Below are 14686 nucleotides of genomic sequence, written 5' to 3'. Positions count from 1 at the left end.
TTTCTCATTTCAAAAAGGTTTAAAGGAAAAATTTATTATATTCCTTGAAGAAGGGTAGGAGTATTATGATTCCCATTCAGTTTGTTATTATCCCCTAATTATTGGGCAGGAGTTCTGAACTTGCCTAGCAACAGACATGGGTTCTAAAAAGGCAAATTAAAAGATTCGTCACTTTAGTATTTTGATTTCCTTATGAAATTTGGAGATCATTCTTGAACTGTGGGGGTTTTTCCCTTTAGTTTTGTTTTATTTTAAAGCTTTCATCTTTCGTAGCTTTTGTGTTTGTTCAGTTTTCTAATTTAAGGAATAGATGTAATTACCAAAGGAATACAATTTTACTACTCTTAAAAATATAAGGAGGTTCTAACCAAAGCCATATTTTAATTTTTAAATATACAGTTCAATTCTACAAATGCATTTTAGTGTTCGGCTCTGTTAAATTAGTCATTATCTCTAGAATTGACTACGAAGCTAAAGAAACCATAACCTAACAACTGTGTGTTTTTTTAATAGGTCATTTCTGACAGACAGACGCCCAAAAAAGATGAAAGTCTTGTATCCAAAGCAATGGAGTACATGTTTGGCTGGTAGTACAGTGAGAGCTAAGAACTCAATCGACTACAGAGGAGGATGCTGCTGCACTAACAGAGCAGGGCACTGCCGGGAGTCCTTCGGTTAGTTATATAACCACTCTTGGCCGTGTTGGATAGCTGTCTCATACTTTTAAAAGACTTTTTCTTTAATGATACAGTATATTTGTAGCTCGCACTTTAAAAGATGCTTGAGATATTTTAAAGAAACAAAAAATCCCTTCAGGATTTTGTGCTTTCTATGGTAATGCACACTTAAGCACAAAAACCTCAGCATTGATAACTAACTGAAAATTATATAATTGAGTTTGCATTGAGGCTTTGCAGCCTTCATGAGTTGATGGGGTGAATTTCGTGAAGAGTGATTGTCTGGCTACATCTAACAAGACACAAAAATTATAAAGTGAACAATTTGAATTATGGCCTTTTAATTTAGACAGTATTTAATATTTTAATTATTCTTGTTTGTGTATGTTTTATCATGGATTGTCATCTTTCATTATACTTAAAACCAAAACAGTCTTTTAAAAACCTACTAAAGTTCTTGATAATAAACTTTGCCAATTATATGTATCAGATATTTTTTGAAAGAATAATTTATTATTACAACAAGTTTTAAGTGCCTGCTGAAAAAGAGAAAATATGTCATGAACCTCCATATACCCATAAACCAGCTTTAGTAACCTTCAATATGTTGTCATACTTTTATTTCGAATGTGATGTCATTTTTATCTAAATATTTGAGGGTGTATCAAAGAAGAACATTTCTATATGTAATTACAATGTCAGTATCACACCTAGTAGAATTAATGATTTATTAGTATCTAATATCCAGTCTGTTTAAAAAATTTTTCAAAAATGTATTTATGGTTGAGTGTACACATCATTTTGTTGTTTTGTCTTTGGAGTGTCTTGAGATCTAAATTAGCTTCCCCACTTTCACCCTCCTCAAACATGCTGTGGCTTGTTGAAGGAGCCATGTGAGTTTTCTGTCATGTCCCATGGACTGAATTTGGTTGTTTTCTTTTTTTGTTGTTGTTTAACGTGTTCATCATCTATTCCATATCCTAGAAGTTAGATCTAAAGAGGATTAATTAGATTCTGATTTCATTATTCTCCATAAGAATATTTTATATTAGTGTGGTTTACTTTATATCGTATGAAATCAAGAGGCACTTAATTCTGATTGTCCCTTTTTTAATGATGCTCAGATTGGTCATTGGCCACATGGGCAGCAGAAACCTTACATCTTCATAGGAAAGTGTCCTGTAACCTTTTTACAGATTTTTTTTTTAAACATGAATTAATGACACTTGCCTGAATCAGTCATTAAGGTTTGCAAAATGGTGATTTTCCAAATTTATCGTTCCTAATGCACTTCCTAGGTGCAATTCTTCTGTGTAGAAGAACCTTGATCCATGGATGGGTGCTATTTGGTCATCATGGAATATATGCATGCCAGAATGGCAGGGTACATATTTAGTCCTTCCCCTTTATTTGTTTTCAGAGTAATTTTTGGTGTCCTGCCAACCTCCATTGGTGTCCTATGAATTAAAAAAGAAATTTTCCCCTTCACTATCACTATGAACTCACAACATGTTTTTTTCTTAATTTAGTGTTTCAGATAGTTGTGGTCATTATTCTTTTGTTCAGATTATCCCCTTTGGCTGGTGAGAACTTTATCAAGGTGGTTCTTCTGTGCAAAGGAGGTTTTTAATTGAAATATATTTCACCATAGTACAGGTATCTAGGTATGTGGTACCTTTCCTTATTTTTAGTACATCATTATAAAAAATCAACACACTGTATAGAACTTTTACTACACTTTTTAAATCACAGCAAACTACCAGTGAAGACTTGTTTTGTTCTCTGAGATGAAGTGATATTAAGGAATGTACAGGCGTGAATGCAAATTGATTTATCGTTACATTTATAGAGTATTTTTCATCTGAAGCTTTTATGTTTAAGTCTTTCTCTTCAATTTAAAATAGAATTACATTTTATATTCTGTTTCATTACATGCAGAACTCAATTATGTAAGGTAGAACTGGCTCTGGCTACTAAATCCCATTAAACTGTTGCATTTGTACTTGAGTTACATTTTTGTAAAAATACTGTGGGCTTTTTTTTCTTTTGGAGAGGGCATTTTATTCTATAGAACTCTAAAACTCTATGGAGCATGAAATTTCCTTTCTGACTAAAAATTTTTGTTTGCCATGTTTGGATTTTTTTTTAACCTAATATTATATTTTATGTATCTTTGTATCCATCACAGCATTTATTTAAAAAGAGCCAGGAAATATATAAATGTAATAAACCAGCATGTTAAATACCTCAGATTTACACAATGTTATATTTCAATTATGCCTCATTAAAAATACAGTAATTTAAAAAACAACAACAAAAACATTTTTAAAAAGCCAGGAAAATCTCAGCAAGTAAGCTTCCATATTTTCCAATACTGTACAAAAACAACAGATGTGGGAACTCTGGAGCTAGAGAAATTTTCCTGAAAAAAGCTTCTTTCTAAAAGCTCAGAAAAGCTCATTTCATATAAAAATAAGTAATATAAAACTATAGCCCTGTGTGATTTTTATATCCTGTGTGCATTGAAAGCATATCAGAATGTCATGCCATACAATAGATCAAAACTGTAACCTATTATTTTAAAATGGGTTATAAAAATTTTAAAAATGATATAAAATGTGAATACAAAAAATCAGAATTTGAAAATCTTTGGGAAATACTAGAAATAAAGGGACAAATAATTCAGAAATGAAGACTAAACTATAATAAACACAAAGGCACATAGACAATAGATAATGCCTTAAGGGAAATAAAATTTAAAAAGGAGAGTGGCTTTAGAAATCAGAAATAATATAGAAAGGATTGGTGGGAAAATATCAATTTTAGAGATTTAAAAATATCAGAACATACATACTGAACAAAATTATATGAAAAATACTTTGCTGAAAACAATGATTAAGAACTACACATTGAAAAACACCCTGCCTACCTGAGAATATTACCCCAGATATAAACTTTGGTGTTGGCTATCTAAACAAAAACAAGTGACTTGTAAAGAGCAAGACTAAATTTAGCACTATGCCAGGAAAATGACACATTTAAAACATTTGTGGTGGGAAAAAAGTAAAAGATTTTGTATCCAACAAAACTTTTTTTTTTCCCAAGTATAAAAATCATTGCTCAGACATTCTCAACATGTAAGACTTCAGGAAACATACTTCCCTTATGTGTTTCCGGAGGAGTAGACTAGTGAATATGCTCAGACAAGGTAAATAACTAGAACTGTGTTGACATAAAGTCTGTGGTGAGCATTAAATTTGACACCCCATCACTAGAACAAAGGGCTGACTAGGTTTATTGCTGGAAGCTTAGCTCATGGGATGGATTTCCCCTCATCACTGTCTTGCAGCAGTCCAGTTTTGGCTTACAGCAACAAGTTAGTTTGATCCATTTGAGAACCGAGTCTGGATTTTTTTTTTCCTCCTTTGAACTCCAATGAAGTCATAGGTTGTGAGTTGAGAGGGGGAGGGAGATGTTACTTTCTTGGAGGTAAGTGATGTGGGATTCTGGGCCACCTTTTCATGAAATTTGGAGCCTCTAGACATGCTTGGGCCCCATCCTAAATGTACCATTGTTTCTTAATATTCTGGCTCAGTCTTGTGTCTTGGTGGATCTGACAATGCCCAGCTTATGATGGGCAGCTCTGGTCACACAGTTATGCTATGATGTAAGTAATGGTTAGGTGGGAAATCACTTGTTCCAATGCACCCTCTCACTTTCTTCTGTTACCCTCTCTCACTTTGGATCCCCCTAAAATCGTCTTAAGTCATCTGAAAAATTTTTTGAAGCATTTTTCCCATGTATATTTTGTGTTGTCTCCAAAATCTAGAATACTACCAAGTGCTGTATCTCTTTGCTAGCGGTAGGAGGAGCAAACCGAGTAATTCATCCTTCAGGAAGGAATGTCTCAGTGTGCCCCTGACCACTTGACCCCTCGTAACTTCACCAGTATGATAAGCTTCTGAACTGTTGTGGTGCATCAACTATCCTCTGGCATATGTGTGCCTTACCAGGAAGTCCAGAACATTTTCCACTTATTTCTGCAGGTTAAACGAACATGATGCCATCACCTTAGGCCAGCACACTGTCCAAGTGATCGAGAGTTCTGGCTGTATTACAGCATGCCCAAGACAGACATGGGCCAAGATTCCGTCTATCACCTGGCTTCCTTATGGCCCTGCTCTCACAGGAACCGTGAGGAACATTTTGGTTCATCAGTGTCAACTAAGACCTTATATCTAACAGCCCTTAAAATATCTGGGTATTCGTCTTCAGTGTACAGTTACTTAGAAAAATGAAGATGACCTGGGAGAATTGCTACTGTGTAACTAATTTTGGCCTTTAAAATTCCCATTTAGTCTGTCAAAGAATTGGCTCCCATCTGGAAACAGCTCTGTGGTCACTGATGTCAGTCTTCTTCATATGTGCTCTTGATCTATTAAAATTATATGTAGACCAATACCTTGGTGGCTTTCTTTGCCTTCCTCCTTTTAAGAACTCATTTTATTGACCAAATAAATATACAAAGTTAAAATACAACTTAATGAATAATTGGGTAACCCAGTCAAGAAATAGAATTTTAACAGCCTGTCTCCACATGTTCCATTTTAATCTCTACCCCACAAAAATAAGTACTTTTACAATTATTTAAATGGTTTTATTATCCAAATGTGCATTCCTAAATACTATAATTTGCCCTTTAAAAAATGATGTCTTTAATGAAGGAGAACTTCCCTAAAATGACAAAGGAAATAGACTTCTGGGAAGTTCGGGAAGCTCAGAGATACCCAAAGAAGTTGGACCCAAGGAAGCACACACCAAGGCACATCATTATTACATTACCTAAGATTAAAGATAAGGAGAGAATCTTAAAAGTAGCAAAAGAAAAGGAGACAGTTAACCTACCTGACTTCTCAAAATATACCTTGCAGGCAAGAAGGGGCCGGAAAGAAGTATTCAAAGTCATGAAAGACAGGGAGCTACATCCAAGATTACTCTATCCAGCAAAGAAAGGGATCATTTAGAATGGGAGGGCAGATAAAGTGCTTCCCAGATAAGGTCACGTTAAAGGAGTGCTTCATCACCAAGCCCTTATCATGTAAAATGTTAAAAGGACTTATCTAAGAAAAAGAAGATAAAACATATCAGTAAAATTATAACAAATTCACAAATATCAACAACTGAACCTAAAACAAAAACAAAGATGAAAACAACTAGAACAGGAACAGAATCACAGAAAGGGAGATCACATGGAGAATTAGCGGGGGGGTGAGGGGAGAATGGGGGAAAAGGTGCAGGGAATAAGCAGCATAATTGGTAGGTACAAAATAGACAGGGGGAGGTTAAGAATAGTATAGGAAATGGAGAAGCCGAAGAACTTACATGTATGGCCCATGGACTAAGGTGGGGGGATGCTGTCAGGGGGCGTGTAGGGTGGAGGGGAATAGAGGGAAGAAAAGGACAACTGTAATAGCATAATCAAAATATATTTTAAAAAGTGATCTTTTAAGTCTATTTATCTGCAGGTCCTCCATGCATTCTTTTCTTTCTTTAAACTTTATTGTTGAAGAATCAGTATCATTTGATGCACAAGATTTACCACACTTGGGATCTGCCGATCGTATACTCCTGAAGTTCTGCGTGTTCTTCAGTGTTGTGTAGTTTTCGAATTGACAGATGGATCCAAAGACTTGATCAGATTCAAGTTTGATCTCTTGTCAAAACTGTAGCTAATGCTGTTTTCTTTTTATCAAGGCCACATTAATTCATTTGGGGGTTAAAAAGGGTGATACTCTAATTTTATCATATTTAGTAGCATTTTTATGAAAGCACTTACCCTTCATTTGTTTTTTGTTACCAATAGTATAGATAATATAGAAAAAACAGAATATGTACTTAAAATGTTTCAAGTTAATGAATTGGTTCCTAATTCTCTGGAGATGACTAATAAATTTATTTTACATTAGGTTCTTGAATTACATTGTTTTCCTTATAACATTAATGAGATAACTTAGGAACTTAACGCATTTATATCATTTGGCCTATGGTAAAATTGGTTTCACTTTATGTTTTGCTTAATATTGCAGAACCTACCAATGATGTTAACTGAAGACTTACTGTATTTAGTTATTAACTGGAATTAAGGATATTTGATAGTTTTAGTCCATTATTACAAATACATTTAAGCACAAATTATCCCATCTCTAGGAGTTTCTTTGTTAGCTCAAGTTGGCTCCTGAGTCCTTTTTTTAAATTGTATTTTTTCTATTACCATTGATCCCCTTATACTGCCCTCCCCGCTGCAGTCACCACACTGTTGTCTGTGTCCACGACTTCTTTCTTTTTTGCTCAATCCCTCTACCCACTAATTCCCCCAACCCTGAGCTGTCATCTTGCTCTCTGTCTGTATTTTGCTTGTTAGTTCAGTTTATTAAATTCCATATATGAGTGAAATCATATGGTATTTGTCTTTCTTTGGCTTATTTCACTTAGTATAATGTTCTCCTGGAGCATCCTTGCTGTTGCAGAGAGTAAAAATTTCCTTTTTTTACAGCTCAGTAATAGTCCATTGTGGAAATGTCCCATAGTTGTTTTGTCCACTCATCTATTGACAGACCCCTGGATTGCTTCTAAATCTTGGCGAATGTAAATAATGTTGCAACGAACAGGGGTGCATATAGTCTTTTGAGTTGGTGTCTCAGGTTTCTTTGGATAAATTGCCAGAATCACAGTAGCTGGGTTATAAAGCAGTTCCATTTTTACTTTTTTGAGGTAATCCATACTGTTTTCCACAGTGGCTGCATCAGTCTGCATTCCCACCAGCAGTGCAAAAGGGTTCCCCTTTCTCCACATCCTTGCAAGAACTTGTTGTTTGTTGATTTATTGAAGATAGCCATTCTGACCAGTGTGAGGTAATGCCTCATTGTGGTTTTAATTTGCATTTCTCTGATGATTGCTGACACTGAGCATCTTTTCATATGTCTATTGAAACTTCTAGTCATCTTTGGTAATTTCTTTGCTATGAAAAGATGTTCTATGATCACTTTGTTAAATTTTCTGCTGCATCCCTAAAATTAGCCATTTCTCCAGTAAGCCTTAGTTCTTTTTAGAGAAAATAACTAAAAAAAGAAAAAAATCTTTTTTTTTTATTTTTAAAGAGAAGGGGAGGGAGGGAGAAAGGGAGAGAAATGTTGATCAGTGCCCAACTGGGGACCTAGCCTGTAACCCAGGCATGTGCCCTGACTGGTTTGTGGGACAACACCCAACCCACTGAGCCATACCAGTAAGGGGTGGGGCAGATAACTTTTTACACCATAATCTGGGTACTTGAAATTGCTTGTTTCTACTAAGTTATTTAGTAAAGTACTTCATGAGCTCATACTGGTAGAATTCAAACGCAACACTATAGGTTATCATTATTACTATAACTTGTAAACATTTTCTGTGTTCTACTCATATCCTAGAATTGTGGTTTCACAATATGTAGGTAATGCCAACTGCCAAGAACACACAATGGGAGAAGGATAGTTTCTTAATGAAGGGTCCTGGGAAACTGGATATTCCTCTGCAGAAGAATGAAACTGAACCCTTATATCATGCTGTGCAGGGGTGGGTAAATGTAGGTTTACAGTTCATGTGGAAAAAGACATGCAGATTATTACATTAGCTTTATTAACTCTTCTCTGTACTCAAAACTGTAAACCTATTTTGCCCACCCCATATACAAAAACTAATGTGAATTAAAGGCTTAAATGCATGACATGGAACTGTGAAACTCCTAGGTGAGAACATTTTGGTATTTCCTGACGTTATTTAGGTTGGTTGTCAGGAAGGAGATAAAGCAAAATTTTCTGTTGTCCTGAACCAGTCTCGGTTTGTAAAATCACACCCACTTTAACTTCATCTCTGTTCACAAGGTCTTAGGACTGTGAGCTGAATTCATGAGGGGTAGAATATTAACACAAACTAAATGGCAACATCATATTGTACTCAGAATTGCTTTTGCTAATAGACCAAATTTATCTCCCTGACAGTCTTCCCTCAGTATAGCTTCTCAGGAGACTATCGGTAAAATTTGAACATTAGGTAAGTGTCTAGGAACATTGAAATGAATAACATTTGAAACCATGGGTTCTTGAGGGCAGGGAGTGTAGTGAAACTTTGATTTAAAGGCCCCCTGTTCACTCTCCTCTGGTCCTGTGGAAGAGAGGACAGAAGTGTGTGTGCATACGTGTAGAGCTGGATGTTTTTCAGATGGAGAACTACAGTGTTTTATTTCCAGCTATATATTTTTTACCAATTAAAGAAATGTAGTAATGTATTTAGGAGCTGTAATTCACAAAGAACTTCATTGCTGAGTAAAAATGCAGGAATTTGTAGCTAGAAAGTTTTCAGTTAAATTCCTCATTCCTTTCTGAAATGTTTTTGCGTTTTCTCCAAAATGTATTATCAAGTCCTCATAAAGTGCTATATGCATAAATCTGAACAGTTCTTTCCCTTCCACCCTTCCTCTTGCTGCTGATCTTGACAGGCAGTTCTTGATCATTCGTCAAATGTTTATTGGGTACTTATTATGTCTTATGTTTTATGCTAGGTATTGGAGGTTGAGCAGAAATAAGACATGGGACTTCGATCTCTTTTCTGGGACTCAAAATGATTAATTTACTTAGTGTCTCCCCTTTGCCTCCCCCCACCCTTTTTACCCTTATGTAGCCAGCGTTCACCATATTCACCCTTTAGTCTCACTACACTTCTAGGTTATCCAACCCCCATCTTTCCAATACTATGAAGAAAGAATAATAGGAAAAAAGAAAAAAAGGTTCTTTTGCATTAATTTTTAAAACAGAGTTTAACTTTGAAACCTAGCCTTATTCATCTACTAATTGACAACTAAAGGAAAGTTTATGGCCATAAACAAATCTTGAGCTAGGTGACATTTATTTTGATTGCTTGTGTGTGTGGGGGGGGCGGGGGGGGGTTGGTCTTGTGTTTTGTAACTTAAAATTTTTTTTATTGTTCAGTGACAGTTGTCCCCATTTTCCCCCATTACTCTCCCCTGCCCTGCCTACCCCCCTCCCACGTTCAAGTCTCCCCCCCTCCTGTTATCCTTGTCGGTGGGTCCTTTATGCTTGTTCCTTGTCTAACTCTTTCTTATCTCAAACTTCCAGTGTAACTTAAATGGCAAACACTCTGTATACTTTGTTTCTTCCATTCACAATATTGATACTTCATGTTTTGATAGTATAGGGAATGGTGAATCCCTGTTTCAGGTTTCAGTTCCTGTAAATTGATTAGCAGTGGCCCTGATTTAGGGCATGCAGACATTCCAGTGAGTTACAAAATTAGCCTTAAATATGAAACTCTTATCACTCAAGTGTTACACTTTCCAGTGAATTTTTTTTATCCCAATTGCAAGAAGAGCTAGATTAGAAGTAAAATAGACTAGTGTTTGTGTTTTTCAGACATTGTTGGTCCAGACAGGCTTTAGAAGGGTTGGGATTTCTACTTGATGTAGAAAACTGATAGATGTTAAAGTTCTTAACGAGTTTGTAAGACTTTTGAATGTTAATGAAGCAAAGGTGTGGATATCATAACTCTGATCCAGTTTTGAAAATTAACCACAGGTTAATAAATAAGTGGAGTCAAAATTATTTTAACTTACAATCTTTAGGTTATTAAATGGTAATGATTTAAACTGAAAATAATCCCTTTGACATAATTTTAAATACTTTCCTAAGTGGATAGCTCTCTGACTGTAATACTCATTTTCTTGACTTGATGTCTTTACATTAATTGCAGTAAGCATTCTGATCACTTATGCAGTTTAGATTACTGTATCACTTACTACCAGATTAATTTAAAGTAGTGGTTAAGCCCTGGCCAGTGTGGCTTAGTTGGTTGGGCATCATCCAGCAAATTGAAAGGTCATGGGTTTGATTCTTGGTCAGGGCACATGCCTGGGTTGTAGGTTTGTTCCCCAGTTGGGGGGTGTGTGGAAGGCAGCCAGTTGATGTTTCTCTCTCACATTGATGTTTTTCTTCCTCTCTTTCTCCCTCAGTTCCCCTTTCTCTAAAATGTAAGTAAACAAAGAATAAAAGTAGTGGTTAAAGTTCATGGAATCTTAGAATTTGCACTCTATAATGATTAAGAGCATGATTTTGGAGTGAGACTTTTTAACTCATCTGTTTACTAGCTATCCAACCTTGCATAGATTGCTTAACCTTTTTTTTTTTTTTGCAGAATTTTAAGGTTTTAAGGTTGTATTAATATTAACACAAATACAATGTGCACACAATCTGTCTATTCATTTTCTTCACTGCACAGCCTGGCATTGGGATTGGTGACTCTGATGGCCAGCTGGGCTGCTCTTTCCACAATGGCTTTGTGATTGTTTGAGGAGACGTGAGCAATCTCAGCACAGTAAGATTTGTTGCACATCAGCAGCACTTCAAGCTCCATGACGTTATGGACCAGGAACTTTCGAAAACCACTGGGCAGCATGTGCTATGTTTTCTTGTTGCTCCCATAACCAATGGTAGGCATCAATACCTGGCCCCTGAATCTTCGGCACACCCGATTGTCAATGCCTCTCGATTTCCGCCAGTTACTCTTAATTTTGACATAACGGTCTGACTGGTGCCAAATGAACTTCTTGGTCCTCTTTTTGACAATCTTGGGTTACACAAGGGGTCTGAGGGCTGCCATGGTGCCGAGTAGGAGATGGCTGCTACCTCCATAGGCAGCGCCGAGGAAGAGAGAGCTGCTTAACCTTTTTCTCATGTGTCTCAGCCTCACAATAAAATGGTGCCAATGATAGTGTTTTCTTCATAGAATTGCAAGATCCAATATGAATGCAGTAAATATTTTTAGAATACTGCCTGACATGTACTAAGCACCCATCAAATGTTAACTTACTAAGTAGTCTGCAAATGTAATTAATATGCTTGGTAATTAGCTTCATTTTAAAAAAAGAGCATGTGATAGATTAAAGATGGCTGCAAATATTTTTGAATCATATTTTACTGATTATGCTATTAATTATTATGCAGTTGTCCTAATTTTTCCCCCTTTGCGCCCGTCCATCCAGCACCCTCTACTCCCTCAGGCAGTCCCCACACTGTTGTCCATGGGTCATGAGTATAAGTTCTTTGACTACTCCCATTCTTACACTATACTTTACATCCCCATGACTATTCTGCAACTACCTATTTGTACTTCTTAATCCTCTCACCTCTTCACCCATTTCCCCATACCCGCCTTCCATCTAGCAACCATCAAAATGCTTCTGTGTCCATGATCCTATCTGTTCTTTTTGTTTGCTTAGTTTGTTTTTTAGATTCAATTGTTCATATATATGTATTTATTGCCAGTTTATTGTTCATAGTTTTGATCTTTTTAAAAATAAGTCCCACTAGCATTTCATAAAATAATGGTTTGGTGATAATGAACTCCTTTAGTTTTTTTCTTGTCTGGGAAACTCTTTATCTGCCCCTTGCTCAGTAGAACAAGCTTGGGTGTAAGTCTCCACTTTTCATGACTTTGAACATTTCTTGCCAATCCTTTCTAGCCTGCAAAATTTCTTATGAGAAATCAGCTGACAGCCTTATGGGAACTCCCCTATAGGTAACTAACTGCTTTTCTCTTGCTGCTTTTAAGATTCTCTATTTATCTTTAACCTTTGGCTTTTTAATTATGATGTACCTTACAGTAGACCTCTTTGCATCTACCTTGTCTGGGATTCTGTGTTTCCTGGACTTGTATGTCTATTTCCTTCACCAAATTAGGGATGTTTTCTTTCATTATTTTTTCAGATAAATTTCCAATTCTTGCTCTTCCTCTTTCTCCTTCTAGCACCCCTATGATGTGAAGGTTGGAGTGCTTAAAGTTGCCCCAGAGACTCCTTACACTATTCTTGTTTTTTTTTTGGGGGGGGGGAATACTTTTTTTTTCTTGTTCTGATTGGTTGTTTTTGCTTCCTTATGTTCCAGATCATTGATTTGATTCTTGGCTTCATCCACTCTACTGTTGTTTCCCTGTAAATTGTTCTTTATTTCAATTAGTGTATCCTTTATTTCTGACTGAATGTCTGTTTTTGACATTCCTTCCCCTTGAGAGACAGGATCTATTTCTGTGTGTGTGTGTGTGTGTGTGTGTGTGTGTGTGTGTGTGTTAACCACTATAGTATAGGGGAAGTGATGCTATGCCATTTCCAGAAATAGCCTGTAAAAGAGGACAAGTGACTTCAGCCTTGGTCTCTTGTAGTCCTGATCTGTGGGAGAGATGGGAAGAATCTGAGGCTACATGTGGTGGGAAAGGGACTCCACTGAACCCAGCCTTCCTGTTGACCAAGGCACCAAACATGTCACAGACCGGTTAAGCCCAGCTCAGCTGCCAGCTCAGTATCACCAGGAGCCCATTCATATTATGTGGAACTGGAGAATTACCCAGCCAAGCCTTGCCTTACTTTCTTCTTCACGAGATTTTGAGCTATAATAAAATGGTAGTGGTTTTAAGCTACTAAGCTTTAAAACAGGTGGTAGGTTGCAAAGCAACTGGAACAGAGGATAATAACATAGAATACATCAATGGTTTGCCTAAGGTCACTTTGATGTATACCTGTGGCAATAGGGCAGAAACCAAGATTCTTTACTTTAGAGTGTGTTGTGCAATTATGGCATATTTTATTTAATAATTAGGTTATTTGATTTTTAAATCAGTTAAATTTAAGATGTGCTGGAGTACGGAAGTGCTTGAAATGACTTTTGGATTCCAATTGTAAAAGAATGTGTTTTAAAAAGCATAATGAACAACTTATAACCAAATAAATGAATTATTTTGGCCATAATAAAATTTACATAAAATTTATAGTATACGAAGGATTATATTAACATAAATCACTTCAAACATTTGTTAATCATGAGTACTTAAATATTATTAAAGTTTGCTGAATTCTTCATATAGTTTGTGCTAACACTTATTATCTAGGCTTACTTAGGCTTAGGGAAATTCTTGAGACAAAAAGGCATCTCTGGCTCAGAGGACACGTGTATCCGTTTTAGCTCCAAGTTTCTGCCAGCTGGGAGAAACATCAGGGTGTGTGTGCAGGAGCAGGGACAGTGACACTGGAGAGACTCAGCTGTTTTCTAAGAGATGGGTCAGTAAAACAGGCTCCTTTGGAGACTTTGGGTCACATCTTAAATTATCAGGTTATTTCTTGACTACTCAGTGGAAGATATTTTATAAACTTCAACTGTCTGTCTCTTTTGGTTTCTTAGAAGTAGCTATTAAAAATCTTGCAGAATCAGTTTTTGAAGGGAAGTTTCGAATGGAATTGAAATAGATTTTTTATTATTGAAAACTGTTCATGTTCCTAATACATCAGGAATGTAACTCAAACTGCAGATGTACCTCCATCTGGTGGTGACTCTCAGAAGTGTCCAACATGAAAAACTTCAGAGGAAGCTGGAAAGTCAGATAAAAAGCATTTGTTGTCTTTACGTTTTTGGAAATATTGACAACTTTTTTATATCTTTGTTCCTTTCTGCCTTTTTTTTTGAGGCTTGATTTTAGTCTTACTGTACATATTTATTTTTATCATAAAGGATCAAAAAAAATTTTGAGTAAGTGGACAGGTATAAATAAGTCATTTTTCTTTTTCAGAGTTTTCTTTTGAGCCAGAATGAAAGGGTTATTGATCTTGAATTGAAATATGGGAACACTGAGTTGGGTCATTGATTTAAACAGAAGATATTAGTAAAGATCAAGAAGATACAGTTCAGTATTTCAAGCAGCTCTACTGTTTATATGACCTACAAAAAGAACGTCGGTTGTATTTACTTGTAATCCCCCAAATCACTCAGTATTTGGAAAACTGTTCTACAACCAATTCAAGTAATGTTTATTGAGCTCCCAGTATGCGCTAGGGCCTTGGATGCATCAGAGGAGTAGACAGGTCCCCACCTCTGTGGAGGTAACATGTTAGCAGAAAGAAACATCAGGACATAATCATG

General features: G+C 36.2%; 1 protein-coding gene and 1 pseudogene across 2 annotated transcripts in view; one reads left to right on the top strand and one right to left on the bottom strand.

Moving 5' to 3' along the window:
* The window catches only part of NUP35 (nucleoporin 35), a 40894-nt gene extending 35549 nt beyond the window's left edge, over nucleotides 1-5345 (top strand). Inside the window, exons 9-10 of one of the 2 annotated variants that reach the window (XR_006784788.1) lie at nucleotides 514-674; nucleotides 4724-5345. Coding sequence is in view for 1 of the 2 variants with exons in the window: in XM_045830674.1 (XP_045686630.1) it covers nucleotides 514-591 (78 nt within the window). In the remaining variant the exon portion in view is untranslated. Of the gene's footprint in view, nucleotides 1-513; nucleotides 2680-4723 lie in introns of those variants that run through there. The other variant, XM_045830674.1, reaches the window with a different exon arrangement.
* A 5598-nt stretch (nucleotides 5346-10943) lies between these two features.
* Nucleotides 10944-11396, bottom strand: LOC123809543 (annotated as a pseudogene).
* Between the last annotated feature and the right edge of the window lie 3290 nt (nucleotides 11397-14686).

Source organism: Phyllostomus hastatus, unplaced genomic scaffold (genome assembly GCF_019186645.2).
Source record: "Phyllostomus hastatus isolate PE091 unplaced genomic scaffold, TTU_PhHast_1.1 phas_contig_1, whole genome shotgun sequence".
NCBI lineage: Eukaryota > Metazoa > Chordata > Mammalia > Chiroptera > Phyllostomidae > Phyllostomus > Phyllostomus hastatus.
This window is presented reverse-complemented; position numbering and strand designations above follow the sequence as displayed.